Here is a 24,807-nt window from a genome sequence, read left to right on the forward strand (position 1 = left end):
CAGTTAGCTGTCACGATGCCATATATCACTGTCGCTATCCTCTTTTATAGTTGCACCTGCTCATTTCCTACAGCGCTGAGTGGGGCAAAGCATAGAAGAGGGTTAAATAGATGAAGAGAGGAAAGAAAATAGCGTGGAGTAAATTGGATTAAGAATGAGAAGTAAGGAAAAGGAGACTGGTTTATGCAGTGGATCAACCCAATTGTTCTTTTACCTCTGAATTAAGCTTGAATTCAATCTAGACTGATGGGAGCAACTATATTCTTCCAATTTTAAACTTTCTGGTACGCCATCCCTCAACTCTTCTTCCTCTCTTAGTTTTCCTTTAAAACATTCTTAAAACTCATCTTATTGACGTAGACTGTATTCATCTCTCTAAACATCTCTCCCATGGCTCCATGTCTATTCCTCTTATTATTTAACATGGGGTATCTGGTAGTTTACAAGCGCTATGTAAACGCTTGTTATTGTGACATTGCTTTGTTATGGAGCTGTAAGAATTGCTTGAATAAAGTAGCTGAGCGGTAGACTAAGAGTCTTGGAAATCTGATTTAAAAGACAGTTCCGAAACCAGAAGCAGCTCAGCCTCAAATAAATCTATGATGATCTTTCACTCTTTATTTAGTTCACCTAGCTCATTTGGCTGAGTCACCAGTCTAAGTGAAAGTGGTGAGATGGAACTCCATGGAGACCGAGGCATGTTCCACATAAAATTATCCAATGATTTCTTGCTTTGTCTCAAAAATTATCTTGAAGTACTGGTGAAAATTGAGGGCGCTTATTTTTATCTGCTGATTTATTCTTCTATAAAGATTTATGTTGTATATTAAATTCAATTAGTTGTTTTAGTCTCAGCTGCAAAGTCTGTTGTCGTGATTTTTCTGTCTGCCAGAGCAATCAGGAGAGTATAGTGGCATTTCATAAATTTCCAATGTGTAGCTCAACAGAAAAGTTTACCAGTATACCCTGAGGCTCGTTGTCCCACATAAAGTGATGTTTTGGTGGATAGGAAGTGTGGGATTTCCTGTGGAAGCTGACTTTTGCATTGAACACGAGTACTGTGAAGAAGCCCAAATTGTAACGTCGACAATTCCCAGTGCCTTTTCATGGGATGGCTAAGGATTGTTGACCAGTTTGGCTGCCATGGTACCTGTAGTGATGAATTAATTGTGAGCTTCTTGCATTACATTTTATTTGTTTATGTTTTTGGTTCTTCCACCAGTGATTTTAGTGAAACAGTACAGTATTACACAGCAGGGAGTGTTCCAGCTGCCCCAGCTCCTCCTCGGCTAATTCGGGCAGGTGTCACATGGATGTCATTGGAGTGGAGTAGACCTAGTGGTGTTTCATATGATGAATCCATTACATATATCTTGGAAATGGAAGATGAGATTTCAGTAAGTAAGATTTTAACAAATTGTATATATTTTTTTTTAAAGTAATTTTAGTCCAATTGGGAAAGTGCAATTATGGACATTTAACAATATTAAACCCGATTCAATACACTGCTTTCTAATGCCTCTAGTTAACCCAACGTAGTGAAATTATTGAGCTTTCTTCTTGGCCATCCCACTCCTATGGTGACATGAAAACTTTCCTCTTCATATACCCAGCTAATGTGAAATGTAGCCCCGTTCTGGGGAAAATGGAGCATTCGTTGAAACGTAACCAGAAAAAGGTACTCCGCAGTTGATCTAACTTGTCATCAGCAATAGTCCCTGCTTTAATAAAGTGGTGAGATGTGATAAGCAATCTAGCTGGAAGGAAGCCTGCCGTGAGGAAATGGCAAAAATAATCAAAGAATCTGCATAGGAAAGTCATTCTGATTCTCTCCCCTGTCCATTCATTCCCAAAAAGGGAAATGTGAGAAATACTAGCATTGTGAGGGCCCAGAGCAGCAGGCCATCCAGCCTGGGACATTGTTGTTCATCCATTGTGCAGGGAATCAGGAACTGGAGCTTTGAGTTCATTTGTTAAGGGTACATAGGAAATTTACGAGGATGCTGCCAGCACTGGGGAATTTTCGCTATGAGGAAAGATTGGATAGGCTGGGGTTGTTTACTTTGGGACAGAGGAGGCTGAGGGGAGATTTAGTTAAGGTGTATAAAATTATGAGGGGCCTGGATAGAGTGGTTAGAAAGGGCCTATTTCCCTTTGCAGAGGATCAACAACCAGGAGGCATAGATTTGTTAATTGGTCATCATCATGGGCAGTCCCTCGGAATCGAGAAAGACTTGCTTCCACTCTAAATGTGAGTTCTCAGGTGACTGTACAATGCACTATGGGAATTACAGTCTCTGTCACATGTGGGGCAGACAGTGGTTGAAGAAAAGGTTGGGTGGGACTGCTTTGCCGCACGCTGCTTCCGCTGCCTGTGTTCGTTTTCCATAAGAACATAAGAATTAGGAACAGGAGTAGGTCATCGAGCCCCTTGATCCTGCTCCGCCATTCAACAAGATCATGGCTGATCTGGCCGTGGACTCAGCTACACTTACCCGCCCGCTCCCCATAACCCTTAATTCCCTTATTGGTTAAAAATCTATCTATCTGTGATTTGAATACATTCAATGAGCTCGCCTCAACTGCTTCCTTGGGCAGAGAATTCCACAGATTCACAACCCTCTGGGAGAAGAAATTCCTTCTCAACTCTGTTTTAAATCGGCTCCCCCGTATTTTGAGGCTGTGCCCCCTAGTTCTAGTCTCCCCGACCAGTGGAAACAACTTCTCTGCCTCTATCTTGTCTATCCCTTTCATTATTTTAAATATTTCTATAAGATCACCCCTCATCCTTCTGAACTCCAACGAGTAAAGACCTAGTCTACTCAATCTATCATCATAAGGTAACCCACTCATCTCCGGAATCAGCCTAGTGAATCGTCTCTGTACCCCCTCCAAAGCTAGTATATCCTTCCTTAAGAAAGGTGACCAAAACTGCACGCAGTACTCCAGGTGCGGCCTCACCAATACCCTGTTCAGTTGCAGCAGACCTCCCTGCTTTTGTACTCCATCCCTCTCGCAATGAAGGGCAACATTCCATTCGCCTTCCTGATTACCTGCTGCACCTGCAAACTAACTTTTTGGGATTCATGCACAAGGACCCCCAGGTCCCTCTGCACCGCAGCATGTTGTAATTTCTCCCCATTCAAATAACATTCCCTTTTACTGTGTTTTTTTTCTAAGGTGGATGACCTCACATTTTCCGACATTGTATTCCATCTGCCAAACCTTAGCCCATTCGCTTAACCTATCTAAATCTATTTGCAGCCTCTCTGTGTCCTCTACACAACCCGCTTTCCCACTAATCTTTGTGTTATCTGCAAATTTTGTTTCACTACACTCTGTCCCCTCTTCCAGGTCATCTATGTATATTGTAAACAGTTGTGGTCCCAGCACCGATCCCTGTGGCACACCACTAACCACCGATTTCCAACCGGAAAAGGACCCATTTATCCCGACTCTCTGCTTTCTGTTAGCCAGCCAATTCTCTATCTATGCTAATACATTTCCTCTGACTCCGCGTACCTTTATCTCCTGCAGTAACCTTTTGTGTGGCACCTTATCGAATGCCTTCTGGAAATCTAAATACACCACATCCATCAGTACACCTCTATCCACCATGTTCGTTATATCCTCAAATAATTCCAGTAAATTAGTTAAACATGATTTCCCCTTCATGAATCCATGTTGCGTCTGCTTGATTGCACTATTCCTATCTATATGTCCCGCTATTTCTTCCTTAATGATAGCATCAAGCATTTTCCCCATTACATATGTTAAACTAACCGGCCTATAGTTACCTGCCTTTTGTCTGCCCCCTTTTTTAAACAGGCGTTACATTAGCTGCTTTCCAATCCGCTGGTACCTCCCCAGAGTCCAGAGAATTTTGGTAGATTATAACGAATGCATCTGCTATAACTTCCGCTATCTCTTTTAATACCCTGGGATGCATTTCATCAGGACAAGGGGACTTGTCTACCTTGAGTCCCATTAGCCTGTCCAGCACTACCCGCTTAGTGATAGTGATTATCTCAAGGTCCTCCCTTCCCACATTCCCGTGACCAGTAATTTTTGGCATGGTTTTTGTGTCTTCCACTGTGAAGACCGAAGCAAAATAATTGTTTAAGGTCTCAGCCATTTCCACATTTACCATTATTAAATCCCCCTTCTCATCATCTAAGAGACTAACATTTACTTTAGTCACTCTTTTCCGTTTTATATATCGGTAAAAGCTTTTACTATCTGTTTTTATGTTTTGCGCAAGTTTACTTTCGTAATCTATCTTTCCTTTATTGCTTTCTTAGTCATTCTTTGCTGTAGTTTAAAATTTTCCCAATCTTCTAGTTTCCCACTAACCTTGGCCACCTTATACGCATTGGTTTATAATTTGATACTCTCCTTTACTTCTGCATGCTCTCGGCGATGAGACGCGAGATGTTCAGCACCCTCCTGGATGCTGCTCTTCCACTTAGGGCGGTCTCTGGCGGGGACTCCCAGGTGTCAGTGGGGATGTTGCATTTTATCAAGGAGGCTTTGAGGGTGGCCTTGATTAGAGGAGTTTTGAGGGGAAATGTCTTCACCCAGACGGTGGTGGGGATCTGGAACTCACTGCCTGAAAAGGTGGTGGAGGTAGAAACCCTCACCATATTTAAAAAGTACTTGGCTATACACCTGAAGTGCTGTAACCTACAAGGCTACGGACCAAGAGCTTGAAAGTGGGATTAGGCTGGATCGCTCTTGGTCGGCTGGCGCAGACACGATGGGCCAAAATGGCCTCCTTCCGTGTCGTAATTTTTCTATGATTCTATGATTTTTTTCTAAACTGCTAGTGGTATCCACAAATTCTCCACAACTGTATACCAAAACCGATCCACGTTATATTTCCACTTGCTAATTGGTACCACTTTTGGCCCCAAGTCAAGTGTTTATGGGTTCAAACCTCTCAAAAGGACTTGAGCACACATTCCAAGTTGACACTGCTGAGAGAGTGCTGCACTGCCAGATGTGTTATCTTTTGGGTGAGACATTAAACCGAGGCCCCATCCATCTTCTCATGGCACTGTTCAGTAAAGAGCAGGGGATTCTCAAATTCTGGCCAACATTTTTCACTCCGCTTATAACCTACATGTTGCTATGTGTGGGACCTTGTTCCCACAAAACAGCAGTGATTACACTTCAAAAGTAATTCATTGGCTGAGAGGTTCTTTGGGATGTCCTGAGGACATGAAAGGTGATGTATAAATGGAAGTTTGTTCTATATATAAACGTATATTAACCATGCAAGGTGTGTGCAATCTGCAGTGTATCTTCATATGGTGTAACTGTAACACAATTAAGTCAAAAAGTAACAACGATCATTTGAAATCTTGCTCATTGTCTTAAACTGCATGAACATAGGAACAGGAGTAGGCCATTCAGCCACTCGAGTCTTTTCCTCCATTTAATTAGATCATGGATGATCTCTATTTCAACTACATTTACCCACCTGTGCTCCAGATCCCTGAATACTCTAGCCTAACAAAAATGTATCAATCTCAATTTTGAAATTTTCAATTGCCCCTGCCTCAGCAGGCTTTTCGGTGGCAAGTGTTCCAGATTTCCACTACCCTTAGTGTGAAGGAGTGCTTCCAGACATCACCCCTGAACAGTCTCGCTCTTAAGTTTTACGGTTATGTCCCTTTGTTGATATTCAGTTCAAGAAGCATTCCATTCAAAGCTATTGAGTTTCAGCAGATATCATTTTGCATTAGAGACTCTGCATACACAACCCCATAACCAGCCTCTTGAAGTTGCAAGATAACATGTTGGGATGACCATCTCTCTAGTTTCCCTGTCTCTGATGGGGAAGCACTTGGTCTCCAACACCTCTCCAGACTGAAGAAGCTGACTTATTTAATTAATTGAGTGGAAACTTGTAGGCCTGACCCCATAGGTCCCAGTCCTTGTCACCTGTGCAGATTCATCAGAATGATGCTGGGGGGTCTCTGTTAAATTGTGAAGACAGGTGCACAAACTTGACTTGTATCCTCTTGAATATAGAACATTGAGAGGTGATTGCATCGAGATTTTTAAAATGTTAAAGGCATTTTATAGGGTAGATACTGAGAATCTATTTCCTCTGGTGGGGAAATCAAGAACAAGGGAACATCATTTTAAAATCAGAGTTAGAACATTTAGGAAAGAAATTAAGGACGCACTTTTATTTACACAAAGGGTAGTCGAAATCTGGAAATCTCTTTGCCCAAAAGGCTGTAGATTCTTGGTCAATTGAAGCTTTCAGACTGAGATCGATAGTTTTGTTAGGTATGGGTATCAAGGGATATGGAGGAAAGGCAGGTAAATGGAGTTGAAGTATAGCTCAGCCATGATCTAATTGAATGGTGGAGCAGACTCGGGCTTAATGGCCTCCTTGTAATTTTCATAATATTTATTATCACTCCATCTTTCACAGTTGACAGTTCCATCAGTTATTTGCCAAACCACAAGAGGGAACTCCTATAAATATCCACAATTTATATTTCTGCAGGAGAGGGGGGAATTTTATTTTGCTGTATTGTAAATATTAATTTGTCTTGTACAAAGAAAATGGGCACAAGTTTGGCACGTGGATATTGCTAACCTCTGGTCAATTATGGACAGCACATTTTCAAAAGGCAAACTATCTTGAATTGACATTTACGTCCCAGTGGAGGAAATGTGATGATTTTCTGATTTGTTAAACCCGTTATTTTTGGCTAGTTATCATAAGCAGTTATTGTAAGTCACATGGGTAGAAGAGGAGGGACTACTCTGCAAAAAGATTTATTTTACACGTTACTGTTGTGACGTGCAAACTGCAAGCTTAACTTGTAAAATTATTGGTAACTATTTTTTAAAATATGTTATAGGGTTATGGTTTTAAGGTTAAACACAATGGAGATGAGCTCGCTTGCACTTTAAAAAATCTCAGACGGAGTTCCTCCTTCAATTTCAGAGTAAGTGCTATTTTGCTTGTTCAAGCCTTGTTTTTATCTGTAATTTAATACCGCTCATAATGCTCTTTGTATTGTCCGATTCAGATTATAAAAAGTATTCGTTCCCAAGTGAGGAAGGAAAATAATCAACCAGGGAGCTTACTTAGTGTTATCCAGTGACCCCCGTTAGAAAGTGTGCGGATGATGTATCCGTACTACATCACATCTGGCTGTGATGCCTACTGTAGTTGAATAGACTTTCTGAGGCTGAAGTATCACGAATGGCCACTTCAGTGAGATATTGAAGGGTAGCTGCTTATCTGGATTTTCAGGAGTAGAAGGGGTGAGAATTTGACAGGGCAGGAGATAATGGCTCTGTGATACTCTCGGTGTTGCTGCTAGTCTTTATCTTCTCTTCCATGCCCAGTGGCACATGAAGCTGTTTTTACATCCAGCAGACGGCGTTATGGGCTGTTCTGTAACAAAGTCCCTTTTTTCCAACACGAACCGCTCGTCAGCCTGACTCTGAACTCCCTAACAGGAGACCTGGCTAGAGGCGATGGGGAGACTCCACTCCAATTGGACGCAAGTTCCCTGCTGGATGCCAATCCAGAATCAGAGGCCAGAGTTCTAGTCTCCCGTTTGTCAGGGGTAGGGGCACTCCACTCCACTCCCATTGGACGCAGGTTCCCCACTGGAACCACCCAGTGTTAATAAATTGAAACTCTTGTCCACTGCGCAGTTGTCTTTATCATGTATCAAAATTATTTGTTCAAATGAATTGCTGGAAGTAGTATTTTATTATAATTATATTTGATCTATGAGATAAATGAGCTGTGTACAGAAGTGTCATTTTCTTTGCCCTTTGCATGCTGTTACCACCGTCTCTTGTTTTCAGTCTTTAAACGTTAACTTGATTATCTTTTCTTTAATATGCAGGTCTTTGCCTGTAATAGTGAAGGCAAAAGTAACCCTAGTGAGGTTGTGGAATATTGCACGTGTCCTGATAAGCCTGGACCACCCAGTAAACCAAGTATAAAGGGAAAAGTTCATGCATACAGTGTAAAGGTTATGTGGGGTAAGCCACATCTGATGTGTTAATGAAGTCCATTATGAAAGAAACTCATTACAATGATCTATAATTAAAATTGTGGGGTTTTCCCAAACTGCGTAGCTGTTATTGAATTATGTGCATGCAGCCTATCTGCAACATTGCATTGGTAGTGGGTGGGAAGTGTATGTCATGTTTGCAAGTGTCATATGTAAATCATTTTCCAAAAAAAGGCCAAACCACTGTTAGCTAACATAGTTGGAAAATTACCAATGAAGACCTGGCAGATAATTGCACAAAATAATTGTTTTTAAAAATGTTTATGGCCACCATCTTATTTTTTCAGTTACTTAAAGGCCGTTGTGACTGATTTGTACACAAACACACCCAAATTTGAACAATTCACAAAACCATCTTTAAATTTACCCATAAAATTTCCCTTCCCTCTTGGAAATGTGTCATTGATTTTGCCTCCAGAAGCCTAATCTCTTTCAAGGCTTGGAGCTAGAGTTTTGCTCCTTTCTTGGAGCTTGCTTTGGACTACACCCGATATTTCTTTGGGTCTTCATGATGAATTTAACATTGCACTTTTAAGTTTTGTCATTTGTAATGTATCATAGTTAGAGCAGCTGCATTTCTTGTATAAATGCTTTAATACACTTACAAAGTTTCTTTCACTGAGATTTACTGTTTTCCTGCCTTACAGTTATTCACAATTTTCTTATTTTTCATGCTGCAGAAAAATCAATAGATGGCCTGTTGCCACTGCAGCTGCTGGCTGCTTACTGTGCATAGAAAACATGAAAGAAGCACCAGAACCCTCAAACGAGGCAGTAAATAAATGTTATGCTGTTTACATGCTCAAATATATTATTTCGTTGACTCATCTTTGACATTTACCTGATTTGTTTACGCTCCCAAAAATTAAATTAATTAAATGGCCTTAGAGTTGCTCGCTACTCCCTCTGATTTAAAGTTTTTAAAATCAGTATTTTCCCTGGCTCAGTTTTGTCAGGTGAGATGTGGAATTTTTTTCTAGGCCCCCTTTTAATGCTATATAACTCTTCCATGTAACACACATTTCTTGAGAAGGTCACACTCACTGCCACTCAACGCTTTTGATGTTACACTTGAGCATGTCGTGCGAGAAACCTGCAGAAATCTGCTAGTTCATGACAGCAGTAATCTCCTGTGTGGTTCCCCACTTAAATGAGAGAATGAAGTCTTTTTATTTTTTTAGAGTGGTATTTGTTACTGTACCTGAGACGGTGTGATTTGTGGGAACAAGTTACTGTTAATGAATGTAAGATAAATTTCATGGGTTGGGAAAAGTCGTAAGGAAAGTATTCAGGATTTAAAAGATTTGGTGGGCAGACATTCAGGAACAAAAATAGTCGGAGTGGAGAATCAGCATTCAGGTCAAAAATAGCGAGGAAAGGCAGAGAGGGGATTAAAAAAAAGCAGTGAATAATGTTTTCTTTCATTTGTGAGGAATGGGATGTAATAACATCAACAACAATGGGAATTTAATTACAGTGACATGACTGGGAATAAAAAAAACAAACTAGTAAATCAGAGGTTAAAAGAGTGAGGCCAAGAATTTGAAAACAAAAAAGGGTACCACGATTAGGGAGGGGACGAGAGTTTAGAGCAGGATTAGGATTTTAAGAGAAATGGAGCCAAAGAAGGGAGGCTAAAAAAAAAGGTCCCAGAATGCCAAGGAAATGTGTGTTGAGCAAGACCAGCAATTAAATAAAAAGAACATTAGCCAAAGGGGGAGGGGTGCAAAAGGACAAGGAATAAAAATAGAAGCAATCAAGTTAAAAGCTGCACTGAGAGCTGGCAGAGCTTGGAGCATTGTAGGAGATGGCAAGGTGTGGGTTTGGAGGCTGTAATCTTGTGGGGCTATGCGGAGGGAACCAGCAAATTTTCGGGGCAGGATAATTCAGGCATTTTAATGTAGCTGGAAGAGGAGCGAAGCCAGACAAGTTTGTATGCAGCCAGAAGCAAAGTTGGGAGTGGAGCAGGGTCTGGGGCTGATTGAGAGGCAAAGTAGCAGTTGATTTCCAGCGTTGGGTTGTATCGACAGCGAAGCGAAGGAGTTGAGAGAAACCAGAGTTGGTCCAATAGCACCACCTACTGTCCGGTGACCTGCAATGATGACTTTAAAGAACTGACAACAACAAATGTTAATTAATATAAGACTCAAATTCTGAAAGGACTGTAGCATTATTGATGTTTGGAGTGAAATTGTGGATTAATTTCCTGAAATTAAACACCTTTATTTTACCCCAACCTTTCATTTCTACTGTGTACTATTGCAGAGCTATTCATAAAAGGAGGAATGGTACAAGTTAATCTTTTATGTTTTATATTTTTTGGTTTACTGCCAAAATCTAAACAGTCGGTATAGTCTGTCCATATAATATTCTGGTTAAGGAGCTGCTTTGATCAATCTCATGGAAAATGTTTAAAGGAACTATAATTTGGACTATTCTTGCTCAAAACATTATGGGGGGAAAATTGCGGTCAGAGGCTTCCTTCGGATGAACGCTTCCGACCCGAAAAAAATCTACGAAGATACCTGGCAGTCCAGGAGGAATGTAGGAATCTGGTTGGAGGCCTTCATTCGCAACGTATGGGAACATGTCCTCCGGATATGAATACGTATCCTGGAATCTTGGGCCTGGACCACCAATCACTATGTGATATTCTCATTGATAATGCGAGCTCTGTTTTTACAAGTTCCTATTACTATCGATGAGAATACCCCCCTAAAACAAGAAACTCAACACAACAAATAAAAAAAACACCTCACATAATTAAAATTTATTGAAATTGAATGTAATTAAATGTTTTAGAAAAACATTTTTTTAATGTTTTAATAGGGTTAAAAATAAACTTGCCTTAATAGAAACATAGAAAATAGGTGCAGGAGTAGGCCAATCGGCCCTTCGAACCTGCACCGCCATTCAATGAGTTCATGGCTGAACATGCAACTTCAGTACCCCATTCCTGCCTTCTTGCCATACCCCTTGATCCCCCTAGTAGTAAGGACTACATCTAACTCCTTCTTGAATATATTTAGTGAATTGGCTTCAACAACTTTCTGTGGTAGAGAATTCCACAGGTTCACCACTCTCTGGGTGAAGAAGTTTCTCCTCATCTCGGTCCTAAATAGCTTACCCCTTATCCTTCGGCTGTGACCCCTGGTTCTGGACTTCTCCAACATTGGGAACATTCTTCCTGCATCTACCCTGTCTAAACCCGTCAGAATTTTATACGTTTCTATGAGATCCCCTCTCATTTGTCTGAACTCCAGTGAATACAAGCCCAGTTGATCCAGTCTTTCTTGATATGTCAGTCCCACCATCCCGGGAATCAGTCTGGTGAACCTTCGCTGCACTGCCTCAACAGCAAGAATGTCCTTCCTCAAGTTAGGAGACCAAAACTGTACACAATACTCCAGGTGTGGCCTCACCAAGGCCCTGTACAACTGTAGTAACACCTCCCTGCCCCTGTACTCAAATCCCCTCGCTATGAAGGCCAACATGCCATTTGCTTTCTTAACCGCCTGCTGTACCTACATGCCAACCCTCAATGACTAATGTACCATGACACCCAGGTCTCGTTGCACCTCCCCTTTTCCTAATCTGTCACCATTCAGATAATAGTCTGTGTCTCTGTTTTTACCACCAAAGTGGATAACCTCACAATAGACATGGTTTGTAATATAAAAATGTATGATTAAATTTAATTTTTCTATGTTTTAAAACTTTGGTAAAAGTAGGCTATACACCTCTTTTACCAGGCGTAAGAGTTTGAATCACATTCGCTGGGCAAGAGTTGGGCAAATAGCCCAATCTCTGCTCTGCGGATGTCCTTCCTACGGGGATGTGTTCGAGCCGTCAAAAGGAATTTTGACAGCTCGGAAAAGACGGTTTTCGGCGCATTCGCATCGCGCCCCGAGAACCGGCTGTTGAGAGGCATCGCCAGATGTGTGCACACATCATACGCACCCGGAGAGGCTGCAATTTTCGGCCCATATATTTGATATATCTAATTGTGAAAGGAACATAGCAGAAACTGTAGAACAAAATATTGTTTTGCTATCAACATTATTGAAATTAAAAGAAATGCTGTTGATTAAAACAAGAAGCCAAAATTTGATGTATATTTTTGTGTAATACCTGTCAGATAAATGTAAATTTATGACATATGACCTGATTTCCTGAAGAAATATCTATTTTCTAAATATTATAAGTTATTGTCTGAGATCTTAACTGATGGTGTTGGCGTGGCCTTGATGAAACCGCCAATGTTCTGAATACATCAATTATTTTAAATTATAGGATTGTGTGCTTTAAAAAACAATTCGACCTGTCAAACAGTGACTCATGTGGAAGAGCAAGCTCCCAGACTTTTATGGTCAATGTGTTTGAGCAGTGGGAGAATCCTAGTTTCACTGAAATCTTTAGTGATAGTTTAGTCGGGTAACAGAACTGCATCTGTGTCTTCTAAAGTATTAAGTCATCAAACTTTTTTCCTTTTTTTGCAGACCCACCGAAAGATAGTGGCGGGTCAGAGATTACCAAGTATGTACTGGAAATATCAGATGGGTTGAATGGTATGTATATTTATTTATCTTTTACATACTGGGTCCTGGGACACAAACTATTAGTACACATTTATTGCAGTGTAAAATGCATGTTAACAAATAAAATGAATTCTGCTTAATAATAAAAAATGAGAGTTAGAAAAGTATGGAGTTGGATGCAAATCTGTGAATTTTCAAAACAATTTTATGCAATTAGAAACATTTTTTCATCATTTGTTTATCCCATGACTGACTGTTATGATTACTTTATTTTTGCTTTGCTGCCTGTTGTATATTTCAAAGTTTGAAGACAAATATTTTTTTTAGATCTAAGAGATCATTCATTTAGAAAAATTGAACATAAACATGTATTTATATATCGGCTTTCACATCCTCAGGATATTCCAAAGCACTTAACAGCCAATTAATTGCTTTTGACACATACTTCCTGATCCGTAAGCAAACACAGCAACCAATTTGCCCACAGTAAGGTCCCACAAACAGCAGTGAGATAAGTGACCAGTTAATCTGTTTTTTGGTGGTTGAAGGATAAATATTGGCCAGGACAAAGGCAAAGCTCCCCTGTCTTCTTGGAATAGTGTTATGTGATCTTATATATACAATTGAGCCTACAGACAGGACCTCAAAGGCAATACCTGTTCAGTACTGCATAGAAACATAGAAAATAGGTGCAGGAGTAGGCCATTCGGCCCTTCGAGCCTGCAGCATCATTCAATAAGATCATGGCTGATCATTCCCTCAGTACTCCTTTCCTGCTTTATCTCCATACCCATTGATCCCTTTAGCGGTAAGGGCCATATCCAACTCCCTCTTGAATATATCCAATGAACTGGCATCAACAACTTTCTGCGGCAGGGAATTCAACAGGTTAACAACTCTGAGTGAAGAAATTTCTCATCTCAGTCCTAAATGGCCTACCCCTTATCCTAAGACTGTGTCCTCTGGTTTTGGAATTTCTCAACATTGGGAACAGTGTTCCCACATGTAACCTGTCCAGTCCCGTCAGAATCTTCTGTTTCTATGAGATCCCCTCTCATCCTTCTAAACTCCAGTGTATAAAGGCCCAGTTGATCCAGTCTCTTCCTCATAAGTCAGTTCAGCCATCCCTGGAATCAGTCTGGTGAACCTTCGCTGCACTCCCTCAATAGCAAGAACGTACTTCCTCAGATTAGGAGACCAAAACTGAACACAATATTCCAGGTGAGGTCTCACCAAGGCCGTGTACAACTGCAGTAAGACCTACCTGCTCAGAACATCTGTAATGGAATCCACCTGATTTCCCTCAGCTGAATTAATGGAGGGAAAGTGCCAGGTTACTTTTACAGGTGTGTACTCTGGCCGTCTTGAGTTTGCAATGCTGGCTACACTTGGGTGATCCACTGCACCTGGGCAGCCGCGCAGCTCTCTGTCGGTCCTGCACCAGAGTTGTGTGTGTGCTTGCGCATGTGAGAGTGAATATAACTGGTGCTGCTGCTGCTCCGCGCATTGTGCAGCTACTGCCGTCAGACAATTAGTGCGGTGTCTTTGTAACCTTTTGCAGCATTCATTCTTGCATGAAGACCAGTCCTGCCCAGAGAGACTCAGCGAGCAACGGCACTCATCAAGTTGTATTTGGCACAGTCTTAAAAGATCTGGCCTAATTTAAAAATGTCAGTCATTTGAGTAACAAAAGCATATACTGTTAATTTGTATTTTTCAGAGAATAAATGGGACATGGTGTACAGTGGACCAGTCAGAGAACATTCCTGTGATCATCTAAATCCTGGTGCATGGTATCGAATGAGAGTTTACTGCATTAGTGTTGGTGGACAAAGCCAGGTAAAAGCAGCTATTCAGTACTTTATTTTTTGAAACAATTTGCTGAATTTTTGAACTCGTAGAGGCAAGGGATTTCAATTTCTGGTACCTATTTTTACACATTAAGATGGTCCAGGTCTCTCACACTACATGCTGCTTGAAGAATGAACTCAATCTCCATGAATATTGCTTAACTTCACCTCTGAAGAGCGCCACCTGCTGCCTTAGTGTAGATTTACAAGATGTGCAATGAAACCCCATTCAAGTACACGTCACAAGTGAAGCACTCAATTAAAGGAACGAAAGACGGGTCCTCCACCCTTTGAATAAATAGCTCGGTCACTAAATCATATGACTGTTAGAGATGCTAAAAAAATCAATGTTTAGATCTAAATGATCAGAAAACTACCCACTGAAATTTAGGGGTTCTTGTGAAGATAGTAAATCAGCAGTTCTTTAATTACCTGTTGATGCTGACCTTTAGGCAATTAAAGGGCTGCAGCTTAGCAATCGACACACGTTCCCCACATGCTTGTCGATTTCATAAGTGACAGTTCTGACATCAGATACCTGGTGGCTCAATTGCTGTATACTTTTGATTATATTAGAGAGCTGTTCACTAATCAAATAAGAGATTAGGACTGGCTGTGGAAAATAAATAAAAGTTCATGATGCACATGCCTGCAACGTTTCCTCCCCACTCTCCTGCCAGTAGGATTAGGCTGCATTACAACGGCTGGTCCATCAGCTGATCTGGCTCACAGCTCCCCCATCTACTTTCCTGAAATATAGCCAGACTTCTACTGAAGGCCTCCCATCTTTGTCTGGGGTGCCAGTATGATTGGGGTTCTGAGAGCTTGACCATCTACTGTACAGTAACACTTACTCATTTGAATTTCCATTGGGCTTATTTTTGCATTTTCTCCCAAAGACTTTAAGGTTTTTTTGCTGTATTTGCAAGAAGTTTGTTTGACTTTTTTGAAATGTTCTGGCAGCAGGGAGACATGCTAGTTTGAGCCTGCTTTCCTGCCAGTCTGCTCAGTGACCCGTGCACATAAAATTCTGACGGGATTGGACAGGTTAGAGGCAGGAAGAATGTTCCCGTTGCTGGGGAGTTCTAGAATCAGGGGTCACAGTCTAAGAATAAGGGGTAAGCCATTTAGGACCGAGATGAGGTGAAATTTCTTCACTGAGTGGTTAACCTGTGGAATTCTCTACTGCAGAGAGTTGTTGAGGCCAGTTCGTTGGATATATTCAAAAGGGCGTTCGATATGGCCCTTACGGCCAAAGGGATCAAGGGGTATGGAGAGAAAGCAGGAAAGGGGTACTGAGGTTGAATGATCAGCCATGATCTTATTGAATGGCGGTGCAGGCTCGAAGGGCTGAATGGCCTGCTCCTGCTCCTAATTTCTATGTTTCACCTGATGGGAAACGATGGGGTGAGGCACCTCCAGATCAGTTTACAAGCTGGCTGAAACATGAGGCCCCTACTGCCAATCAAGCTGTTCTGAAAGGCATTGGGGTGCTGCCCATTGGTGATATCACAGAACAAGCTGGTGAGGAGGCAGGCAGGACTTGTAGTCAAGAAATTGGCATTTTTTGACACAATTCTTGGATGTATCCTTTTTAAAAACTAAAGTAGTTCTTGTGGACTTTTCCTTTAATGTAATAATTAAGAAGCAATTAGACTCTAGACCTAGGTGCAAAGCACCAAAGACAGTTTGAAATTAGGGGACACCCAGGTATGAATCAATGCTGCCTGCAGACCAATGGGACACCAGTGATATTCTTTGCATTGCAATCACCTTGTGTTTCCAAGCAACATAGATCTTGTGCCCGTGCAAAGCTCATGGTATAAATAGAGCTGAAAAGTCTCGAGTCCACATCAAAACTACACCATTAAATTGAATGTTTAGGAAACAAATTATATGGATTGTTAAGTCAACTTGAAAAGCTGACTTGAAAGATTCATTCATAGTTCATAACTTTGAATTGTAGCCTGCAAGGAAATTATACTGTAATCACCAGCCTTTTTTCCCCGAAATAAACAGGTATCTGAAATTTTGGCTGTGCAGACTGCAGCTATCCCTCCTGGACCTTGTCAGACCCTTAGACTCTCTGGTAAAGCTAAAGCAAGAGAAATGGCACTCAGATGGGGTAAGAACGTTCCTATATGTGTGATGCAGTTCTGCCTATGTCCCACCTACATCTCAACCTAATGTGTTTTTAAATTTTTATTTTGTTGCAGCACCACCTGTTGTAGATGGTGGCTCCACGGTCATAGAATATACTGTGGAGATCGGCGAGCCGGGGCGGGATGCTCAAAGATTTGTCTACCAGGGGCCAGAGTTAGAGTGTACAGTAGGCAGTCTTTTGCCAGGGAAAATGTATAGTTTCTGGGTAAAGGCTGCAAACAAAGTTGGGGTAAGGAGCACATTCAGGTGACTTAAATGTATTATGTAATTGTCACTGCCAATAACTAGATATGCAAAAATGTATGGTATTTTGGAGGTTCCATTTTAACATAATTTTAAAAATTGTAGTTTAATGCTTTATCAAAATTCTAACTTTAGTCACTCGCTTACTCATGTTTAGCTTAAAGTAGGGAACTGAATTAATATTTTAGTATTGCAGTTTTTTTAATTGTACTCGTCAGTAATTTGTAAATAAAATGGATTAAAAAGAATCATTACAGCTGGATGTTTAATTCACACTAATGTGTGAATAGTGTAAACCTATTCCTTCCAAACTATGCTAATTTTACAATTGTCAGGAATTTTTAGTTCATTTTACACATGAAGGCATGTACAATATTATGATAGTGATAGAAAATTTGATTCCATAGTACATTAAAGACATTTTGAACAGACCATTGCAATGCAATCATGGTACTCCTGAGTGGATATTGAGTGTGTAAAGCTCCATCTTCCTTTATAGGGTCAATATTTGAAGTTTTTATAAAATGTTCACAAATCTAAATTCCTATTTGGCAATTTCAACATTTGAGACTTTAGTTTCTAAGACACTTGATATTGCGTTTACTTTAGCAATTTAATAGTAAAGTCAGCTTGGATCAAGTCAGCATGGATTTATGAAAGGGAAATCATGCTTGACGAATCTTCTGGAATTTTTTGAGGATGTAACTAGTAGAGTGGACAAGGGAGAACTAGTGGATGTGGTGTATTTGGACTTTCAGAAAGCTTTTGACAAGTTACCGCACAAGAGATTGATGTGCAAAGTCAAAGCACATGGTATTGGGGGTAATGTACTGACGTGGATAGGGAACTGGTTAGCAGACAGGAAGCAGAGAGTCGGGATAAACGGGTCCTTTGCAGAATGGCAGGCAGTGACTCGTGGGGTGCCACAGGGCTCAGTGCTGGGGTGCCACAGGGCTCAGCGCTGGGACCCCAGCTCTTTACAATATACATCAATGATTTGGATGAAGGAATAGAGTGTAATATCTCCAAGTTTGCAGATGACACTAAACTGGGTGGTGGTGTGAGCTGTGAGGAGGACGCTAAGAGGCTGCAGGGTGACTTGGACAGGTTAGGTGAGTGGGCAAATGCATGGCAGATGCAGTATAATGTGGATAAATGTGAGGTTATCCATTTTGGGGGTAAAAACACGAAGGCAGAATATTATCTGAATGGCGGCAGACCTGAGTGTCATGGTTCATCAGTCACTGAAAGTGGGCACGCAGGTACAGGAGGAGGTGAAGAAGGCAAATGGTATGTTGGCCTTCATAGCTAGGGGATTTGAATATAGAAGCAGTTGTACAGGGCCTCACCTGGAATATTGTGTTCAGTTTTGGTCGTCTCGTCTGAGGAAGGACGTTCTTGCTATTGAGGGAGTGCAGCGAAGGTTCACCAGTCTGATTCCAGGGATGGCTGGGCTGTCATATGAGGAGAGACTGGATCAACTGGGCCTTTATTCACGAGTTTAGAAGGATGAGAGGGGATCTCATAGAAACATATAAGATTTTGACGGGACTGGACAGGTTAGATACGGGAAGAATGTTCCCGATGTTGGGGAAGTCCAGAACCAGGGGACATAGTCTTAGGATAAGAGGTAGGCCATTTAGGACTGAGATGAGGAGAAACTTCTTCACTCGGAGTTGTTAACCTGTGGAATTCCCTGCCGCAGAGAGTTGTTGATGCCTGTTCATTGGATATATTCAAGAGGGAGTTAGATATGGCTCTTGCGTTGAAGGGGATCAAGGGGTATGGAGAGGAAGCAGGAAAGGTGTACTGAAGGAATGATCAGTCATGATCTTACTGAATGGCACTGCAGGCTCGAAGGGCCGAATGGCCTACTCCTGCACCTATTTTTCTGTTTCTAAACTCCGTGATTTGCTTCCTTCTATAGTATGGACCACATTCTGAGCGGTCTGATATCCCTACAGCAGCTGCCCCCCCTGACCACTGCAACATACCTACAGCCATGTGTAAGTCAGCCACTTGCGTGCAAGTGAATTGGGAGGTAAGTTTTTTTTCAACGTTTAAGTTACTGACTTTGGCAGTGTAAAATAGTGACACAATACGTGGGAATTAAATGTGGCCCTTACAGCTAAAGGGATCAAGGGGTTAGGAGAGAAAGCAGGAAAGGGGTACTGAGGTGAATGATCAGCCATGATCTTATTGAATGGTGGTGCAGGCTCGAAGGGCCAAATGGCCTACTCCTGCACCTATTTTCTATGTTTCTATGAATAAATTGACGAATCATTCAGCGATATGTGTTCAAAATCCCAATACAGTAGCTGGGGAATTTAAATTCAGTTAATTAAATAAATCTGGAATAAAAATCTAGTATTAGTAATGGTGATCATGAAACTATCGGATTGTCATAAAAACGCATCTGGTTCACAAATGTCCTTTCGAGAAGGAAATCTGCTGGTCTTACCTAGTTTGACCTATATGTGACTCCAGACCAACAGCAACGTGGTTCATCCTCAACTACTCTCTGAAATGGCCTAGCAAGCCACTCAGATGTAACAAACTGCTACGAGAAACAATAAGAATAAAAAAACTGGACAGGCCACCCGTCATCGACCTCGGCACCGGCTACGGACACGACAGCGGCACACCCAACCCAGTGTTTCCTGCAAAGTCCTCCTCACAAACATCTGGGGACTTGTGCCAAATTTGGGAGAACTGTTGCACAGACTTGTCAAGCAAACAGCCTGACATAGGCATACTCACAGAATCATACCTTTCCGCCAATGACCCAGACTCCGCCATCATCATCCGTGGGTATGTCCTGTCGTGTGGGGCGGGGGGGGTGGGGGCAGTGGCCTTTTGGACATTGACTCCATGAAGTCTCATGGCTTCAGGTTAAGTATGGGCCAGGAAACCTCCTGCTGATTACCACCTACCGCCCTCTCTCAGCTGATGAATCAGTACTCTTCCATGTTGAACACCACTTGGAAGAAGTACTGAGGGTAGCAAGGGCACAGAATGCACTCTGGGTGGGGGACTTCAATGTCAATCACAAAGAGTGGCTCGGTAGCACCACTACTGACCGAGCTGACCGAGTCCTGAAGGACACAGCTGCCAGACTGGGCCTGCGGCAGGTGGTGAGAGAACCAACGCGAGGGAAACTTACTTGACCTCGTCCTCACCAATCTACCTGTCGCAGGCGCATCTGTCCATGACAGCATTGGTAGCAGTGACCACCGCACAGTCATTGTGGAGGCGAAGTCCCATCTTTACTGAGGGCACCCTCCATCGTGTTGTGTGGCACTGTCACCATGCTAAATGGGGATAGATTCAGAACAGATCTAGCAGCTCAAAACTGGACATCCATGAGGCACTGTGGGCCATCAGCAGCACAGAATTGTATTCCACCACAATCTGAAACCTCATGTCCTGGCATATCCCTCACTCTGCCATTACCATTAAGCCAGGGGACCAACCCTGGATCAATCAGAAGTGCAGAAGAGCATGCCAGGACCAGGCGTACCTACAAATGAAGTGCCAACTTGGGGAAGCTGCAACACAGGACTACATGCATGCTAAAAAAGCGGAGCCAGCATGCTATAGACGGGGCTAAGTGATCCTACAATCAATGGATCCAATCAAAGCTCTGCAGTCCTGCCACATCCAGTCATGAATGGTGGTGGACCATTAAACAAGTTAACAAAAGGAGGAGGCTCCATGAATATACCCATCCTCAAATGACAAGGCTGAAGCATTTGCAACCATCTTCAGCCAGAAGTGCTGAGTAGATGCATATCGGCCTCCTCCTGAGGTTCCTACTATAAAAGAAGCCAGTCTTCAGCCAATTCGATTCACTCCACGTGATATCACGCAACAGCTGAGCGCACTGGATACAGCAAAGGCTATGGGCCCTGACAACATTCCAGCTGTTGTACTAAAGACTTGTGCTCTAGAACTAGCCGCGCCTCTAGCTAAGCTGTTCCAGTACAGCTACAACACTGGCATCTATCCGACAATGTGGAAAACTGCCCTCTCCACAGAAAGCAGGACCAATCCAATCCGGCCAATTACTGCCCCATCAGTCTACTCTCAATCATCAGCAAAGTGATGGAAGGTGTTGTCGACAATGCTATCAAGCGGCACTTACTCACCGATGCCCAGTTTGGGTTACACCACGGCCACTCCGCTCCAGACCTCATTACAGCCTTGGTTCAAACATGGACAAAAGAGCTGAATTCCAGAGGTGAGGTGAGAGTGACTGCCCTTGACATCAAGGCAGCATTTAACCGAGTGTGGCGTCAAAGAGCCCTAGCAAAACTGAACTCAATGGGAATTGGGGGAACTCTCCACTGGCTGGAGTCATACCTAGCACAAAGGAAGATGGTTGTGGTTGTTGGCGGTCAATCATCACAGTTCCAGGACATCACTGCAGGAGTTCCTCAGGGCAGTGTACTAGGCCAACCAGTTTCAGCTGCTTCATCAATGATCTTCCCTCCATCATAAGGCCAGAAATGGGAATGGGGAATGATGACTGATGACTGCACAGTGTTCAGTGCCATTCACAACTCCTCAGATAATGGAGCAGTCCATGCCCACATGTAGCAACACCAGGACGACATTCAGACTTGAGCTGATAAGTGGCAAATAACATTCACGCCACACAAGTGCCAGGCAATGACCATCTCCAACAAGCGATAGTCTAACCACCGCCCCTTAACATTCAACACCATTACCATCGCCGAATCCCCCATCATCAACATCCTGGGGATCACCATTGGCCATAAACTTAGCTGGACCAGCCACTTAAATACAGTGGCAGCGAGACCAGGTCAGAGGCTGGTTATTCTGTGGCTAGTGTCTCACCACCTGACCCCCCAAAGCCTTTCCACCATCTTCAAGGCACAAGTCAGGAGTGTGATGGAATACTCTTCACTTGCCTGGATGAGTGCAGCTTCAACAATATTAAAGAAGCTCGACATCATCCAGGACAAAGCAGCCCGCTTGATTGGCATCCCATCCACCACCTTAAACATTCACTCCCTCCACCACCGGCGCACCATGGCTGCAATGTGTACCATCTACAAGATGCACTGCAGCAACTTGCCGAGACTTTTTCGATAGCACCTCCCAAACCCATGACCTCTACCACCTAGAAGGACAAGGGCAGCAGGTGCTTGGGAACACCATCACCTGCAAGTTCCCCTCCCAAGTTACACACCATCCTGACTTAGAAATATATCACCGTTCCTTCGTCGGCGCTGAGAGAGTATCTTCATCACATGGACTGCAGTGGTTCAAGAAGGCAGCTCACCACCATCTTGAGGGCAATTAGGGATGGGCAATAAATGCTGGCCTTGCCAGTGATGCCCAAATCCCATGAAATAATTTTTAAAAACTTTATTCAGCATTTAATAGATGGAGTCTATCAGATATTCCACTGACATAGAAGGTAGGGTACTGCAACAGGGTTATGTCATGGGCATCATAGGGAAGACATTTTTCATTACGTTGGCACTTGTTACATGCTAAAGCTGCCCTCTATAAGTTGTACAAGTGTATTGCGCAGAGACTGATTACTACCATCCTACAAATCAATTGCGTGCATAACACCCACCAACAGTCAACCTCCAAATCTTTTTATGTATCCAAGCAGAGGTCCAAAGTCTCTTGTATCTCTCTATTAGGTCTCAAGCTAACCATTATTCGTTCTCAAGTTGAAATTGCCCATGTTCTCTCTCTGGCATGTTTGTGTTCTGGGAGATATTACGGTTTTTAATGATTAACAGAGAGCTGCACACATCGCTATCTTTTGTAAAAGTCAAATGGGATAGTTCTTAGTGGTTACTCGTTGGTGAATCAATGGGCAAGGCTAGAAAACATCCAAAATAATAACTGCAGTAGCATACTACTGCAGGGCTCAGGTTTCAAAATGACTTCGCCTGGCACTTTTAACATAAAAGTTACAATTTTATGATACTATTTAATCCTCTTAGGACATCATATGATACATTGGGCTGAATCTTGACAGAAAGATAACGGCATATTCGCGATGCGCGCCCTTATTAATGTGTAAATTGGCTACAAAATTCAGTGGATTAAGAGATACTCCGTGAGTTGCGAACTCCAGGACTTTCTGGTTGATTTCTGCCGTTCCGCAGTTTGCTTCGTGCAAATGGCATCTCGCTCTTAACCAAACTGTTATTTTGAAGAACTGGCTGGATTTGCACATTAATTGCCCATTAAAGTTAAGTCTAGGAATTAATAGTGTAAGTACCCTTTAAACAGTGTAAAATTGTTCATGCAATGCCAATCCATCTCTCTGGCCCCCAAAAGGAACAATTTAAACTGTTCAGCTCATTCCTGCATGTAGTCAATTGTTAGAGATTTTAAAAATGTCATTTTATTTTTTTTCTTTTGCTTTCTGTCTACTTTTGCTCTTTTAATCCAATCTCTCTTTCCCCTCTATTTCTCTTTCTGTACCTGATTTGACTCTAAATTAACCACCTGCTCCGTCATTCTTCTGTTTCTTAATCCTTAAATCTCATTGGTTAAGGAGATACACTGTTGGTCCAGTTGTTTCACAGTCCTAGATGCCCCGTTGCCCTCGTCGCGCTGTTATCAGTTCGCACTTCCAGCAAGTTAGACCACGAAGATTCCTAGCTAAAGGGTGCAGAATAAAGTCTAACTAACGGCCCACGCCGCAAGACACCCAGCAAGATCGGGTCCATTATTTTTGACTGCACTCCTGTTGCTTTTCATTAGTGGTGTGCTGCAGCTCAGTCTGCCGCATTCTTAGTATTATTTGGCTTTATTGTAGACGCATTGATAACAATACAGAGGGGAAATTTATTTCTTGCTGTGACCTACGTTTAGATGGAAAAGCAGGGCAGAGAATTATTCAATCCCCTTGACCTGTCAGCCAAAACAGAATGTTACCTCATATAGTATAAAGAAGGTCTGGGTATCCTCAGATGGTAAATGGGAAAGACCCAGGATGACTAGAAAATGCCTGCATACCTTGTGATACACATGAATGCAATCTATCGATCTATTTCCTCCTTCGGCACAGGGCATAACAAAATGGAAGTCCGAGGGGTGCCTCAGACCCTAAGTCTGTAAGTCCAAAAACATTGAGTGGTGTCCATCTTTGGCCATTTTAGCCCTTAATGACGTGTTGAATAGTTTGAAAAGCTGCAAATTCAGTTTGAAGAATATTTTCAATAAATGTCTGTTTAATGTTAACATTAAAATTTGTTATGTAGGGTAACATTATACGGAGCAATTGTTTTGTTTTCCTTTCTCCTCAGTGCCCTCCATCTAATGGTTCTGAAGTCACTGAGTTTAGGCTAGAATTTGGAGGAGTGGAAGGTTGCATGCAGACTATTTACTGTGGTCCTGCCCTCAGTTATGAAGTGAAAGCCCTGGCACCTGCGACAACATACTACTGCAGGGTTCAGGTATGATTCGCCAATTTTAAAGTAGGAATTACGACAAAGGAAACAGCGTTTCCGGTTTACATTTATTCAACTGCCACTTTGCAAGTTATTTTATTCCATTGCTGTGTTGTTGAAACAAACAAAGTGCCCTTTTTTCTCCACCCCCGCCCAAAACGAATCCAGGCTGTGAATGGTGCAGGGGCTGGGTACTACAGCGATGCTGCCATATGTATGACACCTGCCTCAGTGCCAGCTGCAGTGAATGTACTGCAAGTGATTGATGAAGACCAGCTTGAAATTGTTCTGCCTTCACCATCAACGTGCCTTGCGATTCAGTGGGAGGAGCCCTGCTGCCATGGATCTGAAGTCATTGGTTACAACATAGAATACGGAGATAAACAGATTGTAGTGGTGAGCAAAGTCACAAGTGCAATCATTGAGGATCTGCAACCAGATACAGCATACAGGTACTTGGTTAGACTGATGTTTTCTAATGCATTCTGTGAACAAATAATAACAT

The 24,807-nt window shown here is 42.3% G+C and overlaps 1 protein-coding gene across 2 annotated transcripts in view; it reads left to right on the top strand.

The window, feature by feature from the left end:
• LOC139265759 (fibronectin type-III domain-containing protein 3A-like) overlaps window positions 1-24,807 on the top strand; it is a 207,236-nt gene that overhangs the window by 169,901 nt on the left and 12,528 nt on the right. For both annotated transcript variants that reach the window (XM_070883127.1, XM_070883128.1), the window contains exons 13-22: window positions 1,223-1,397; window positions 6,885-6,971; window positions 7,890-8,028; window positions 12,560-12,628; window positions 14,319-14,437; window positions 16,468-16,573; window positions 16,665-16,840; window positions 18,782-18,895; window positions 24,159-24,308; window positions 24,471-24,754. In XM_070883127.1, the coding sequence (XP_070739228.1) occupies window positions 1,223-1,397; window positions 6,885-6,971; window positions 7,890-8,028; window positions 12,560-12,628; window positions 14,319-14,437; window positions 16,468-16,573; window positions 16,665-16,840; window positions 18,782-18,895; window positions 24,159-24,308; window positions 24,471-24,754 (1,419 nt within the window). The remainder of the gene's footprint in view (window positions 1-1,222; window positions 1,398-6,884; window positions 6,972-7,889; window positions 8,029-12,559; window positions 12,629-14,318; window positions 14,438-16,467; window positions 16,574-16,664; window positions 16,841-18,781; window positions 18,896-24,158; window positions 24,309-24,470; window positions 24,755-24,807) is intronic.

This window comes from Pristiophorus japonicus, chromosome 6 (assembly GCF_044704955.1).
Source record: "Pristiophorus japonicus isolate sPriJap1 chromosome 6, sPriJap1.hap1, whole genome shotgun sequence".
Classification (NCBI taxonomy): Eukaryota; Metazoa; Chordata; class Chondrichthyes; family Pristiophoridae; genus Pristiophorus; species Pristiophorus japonicus.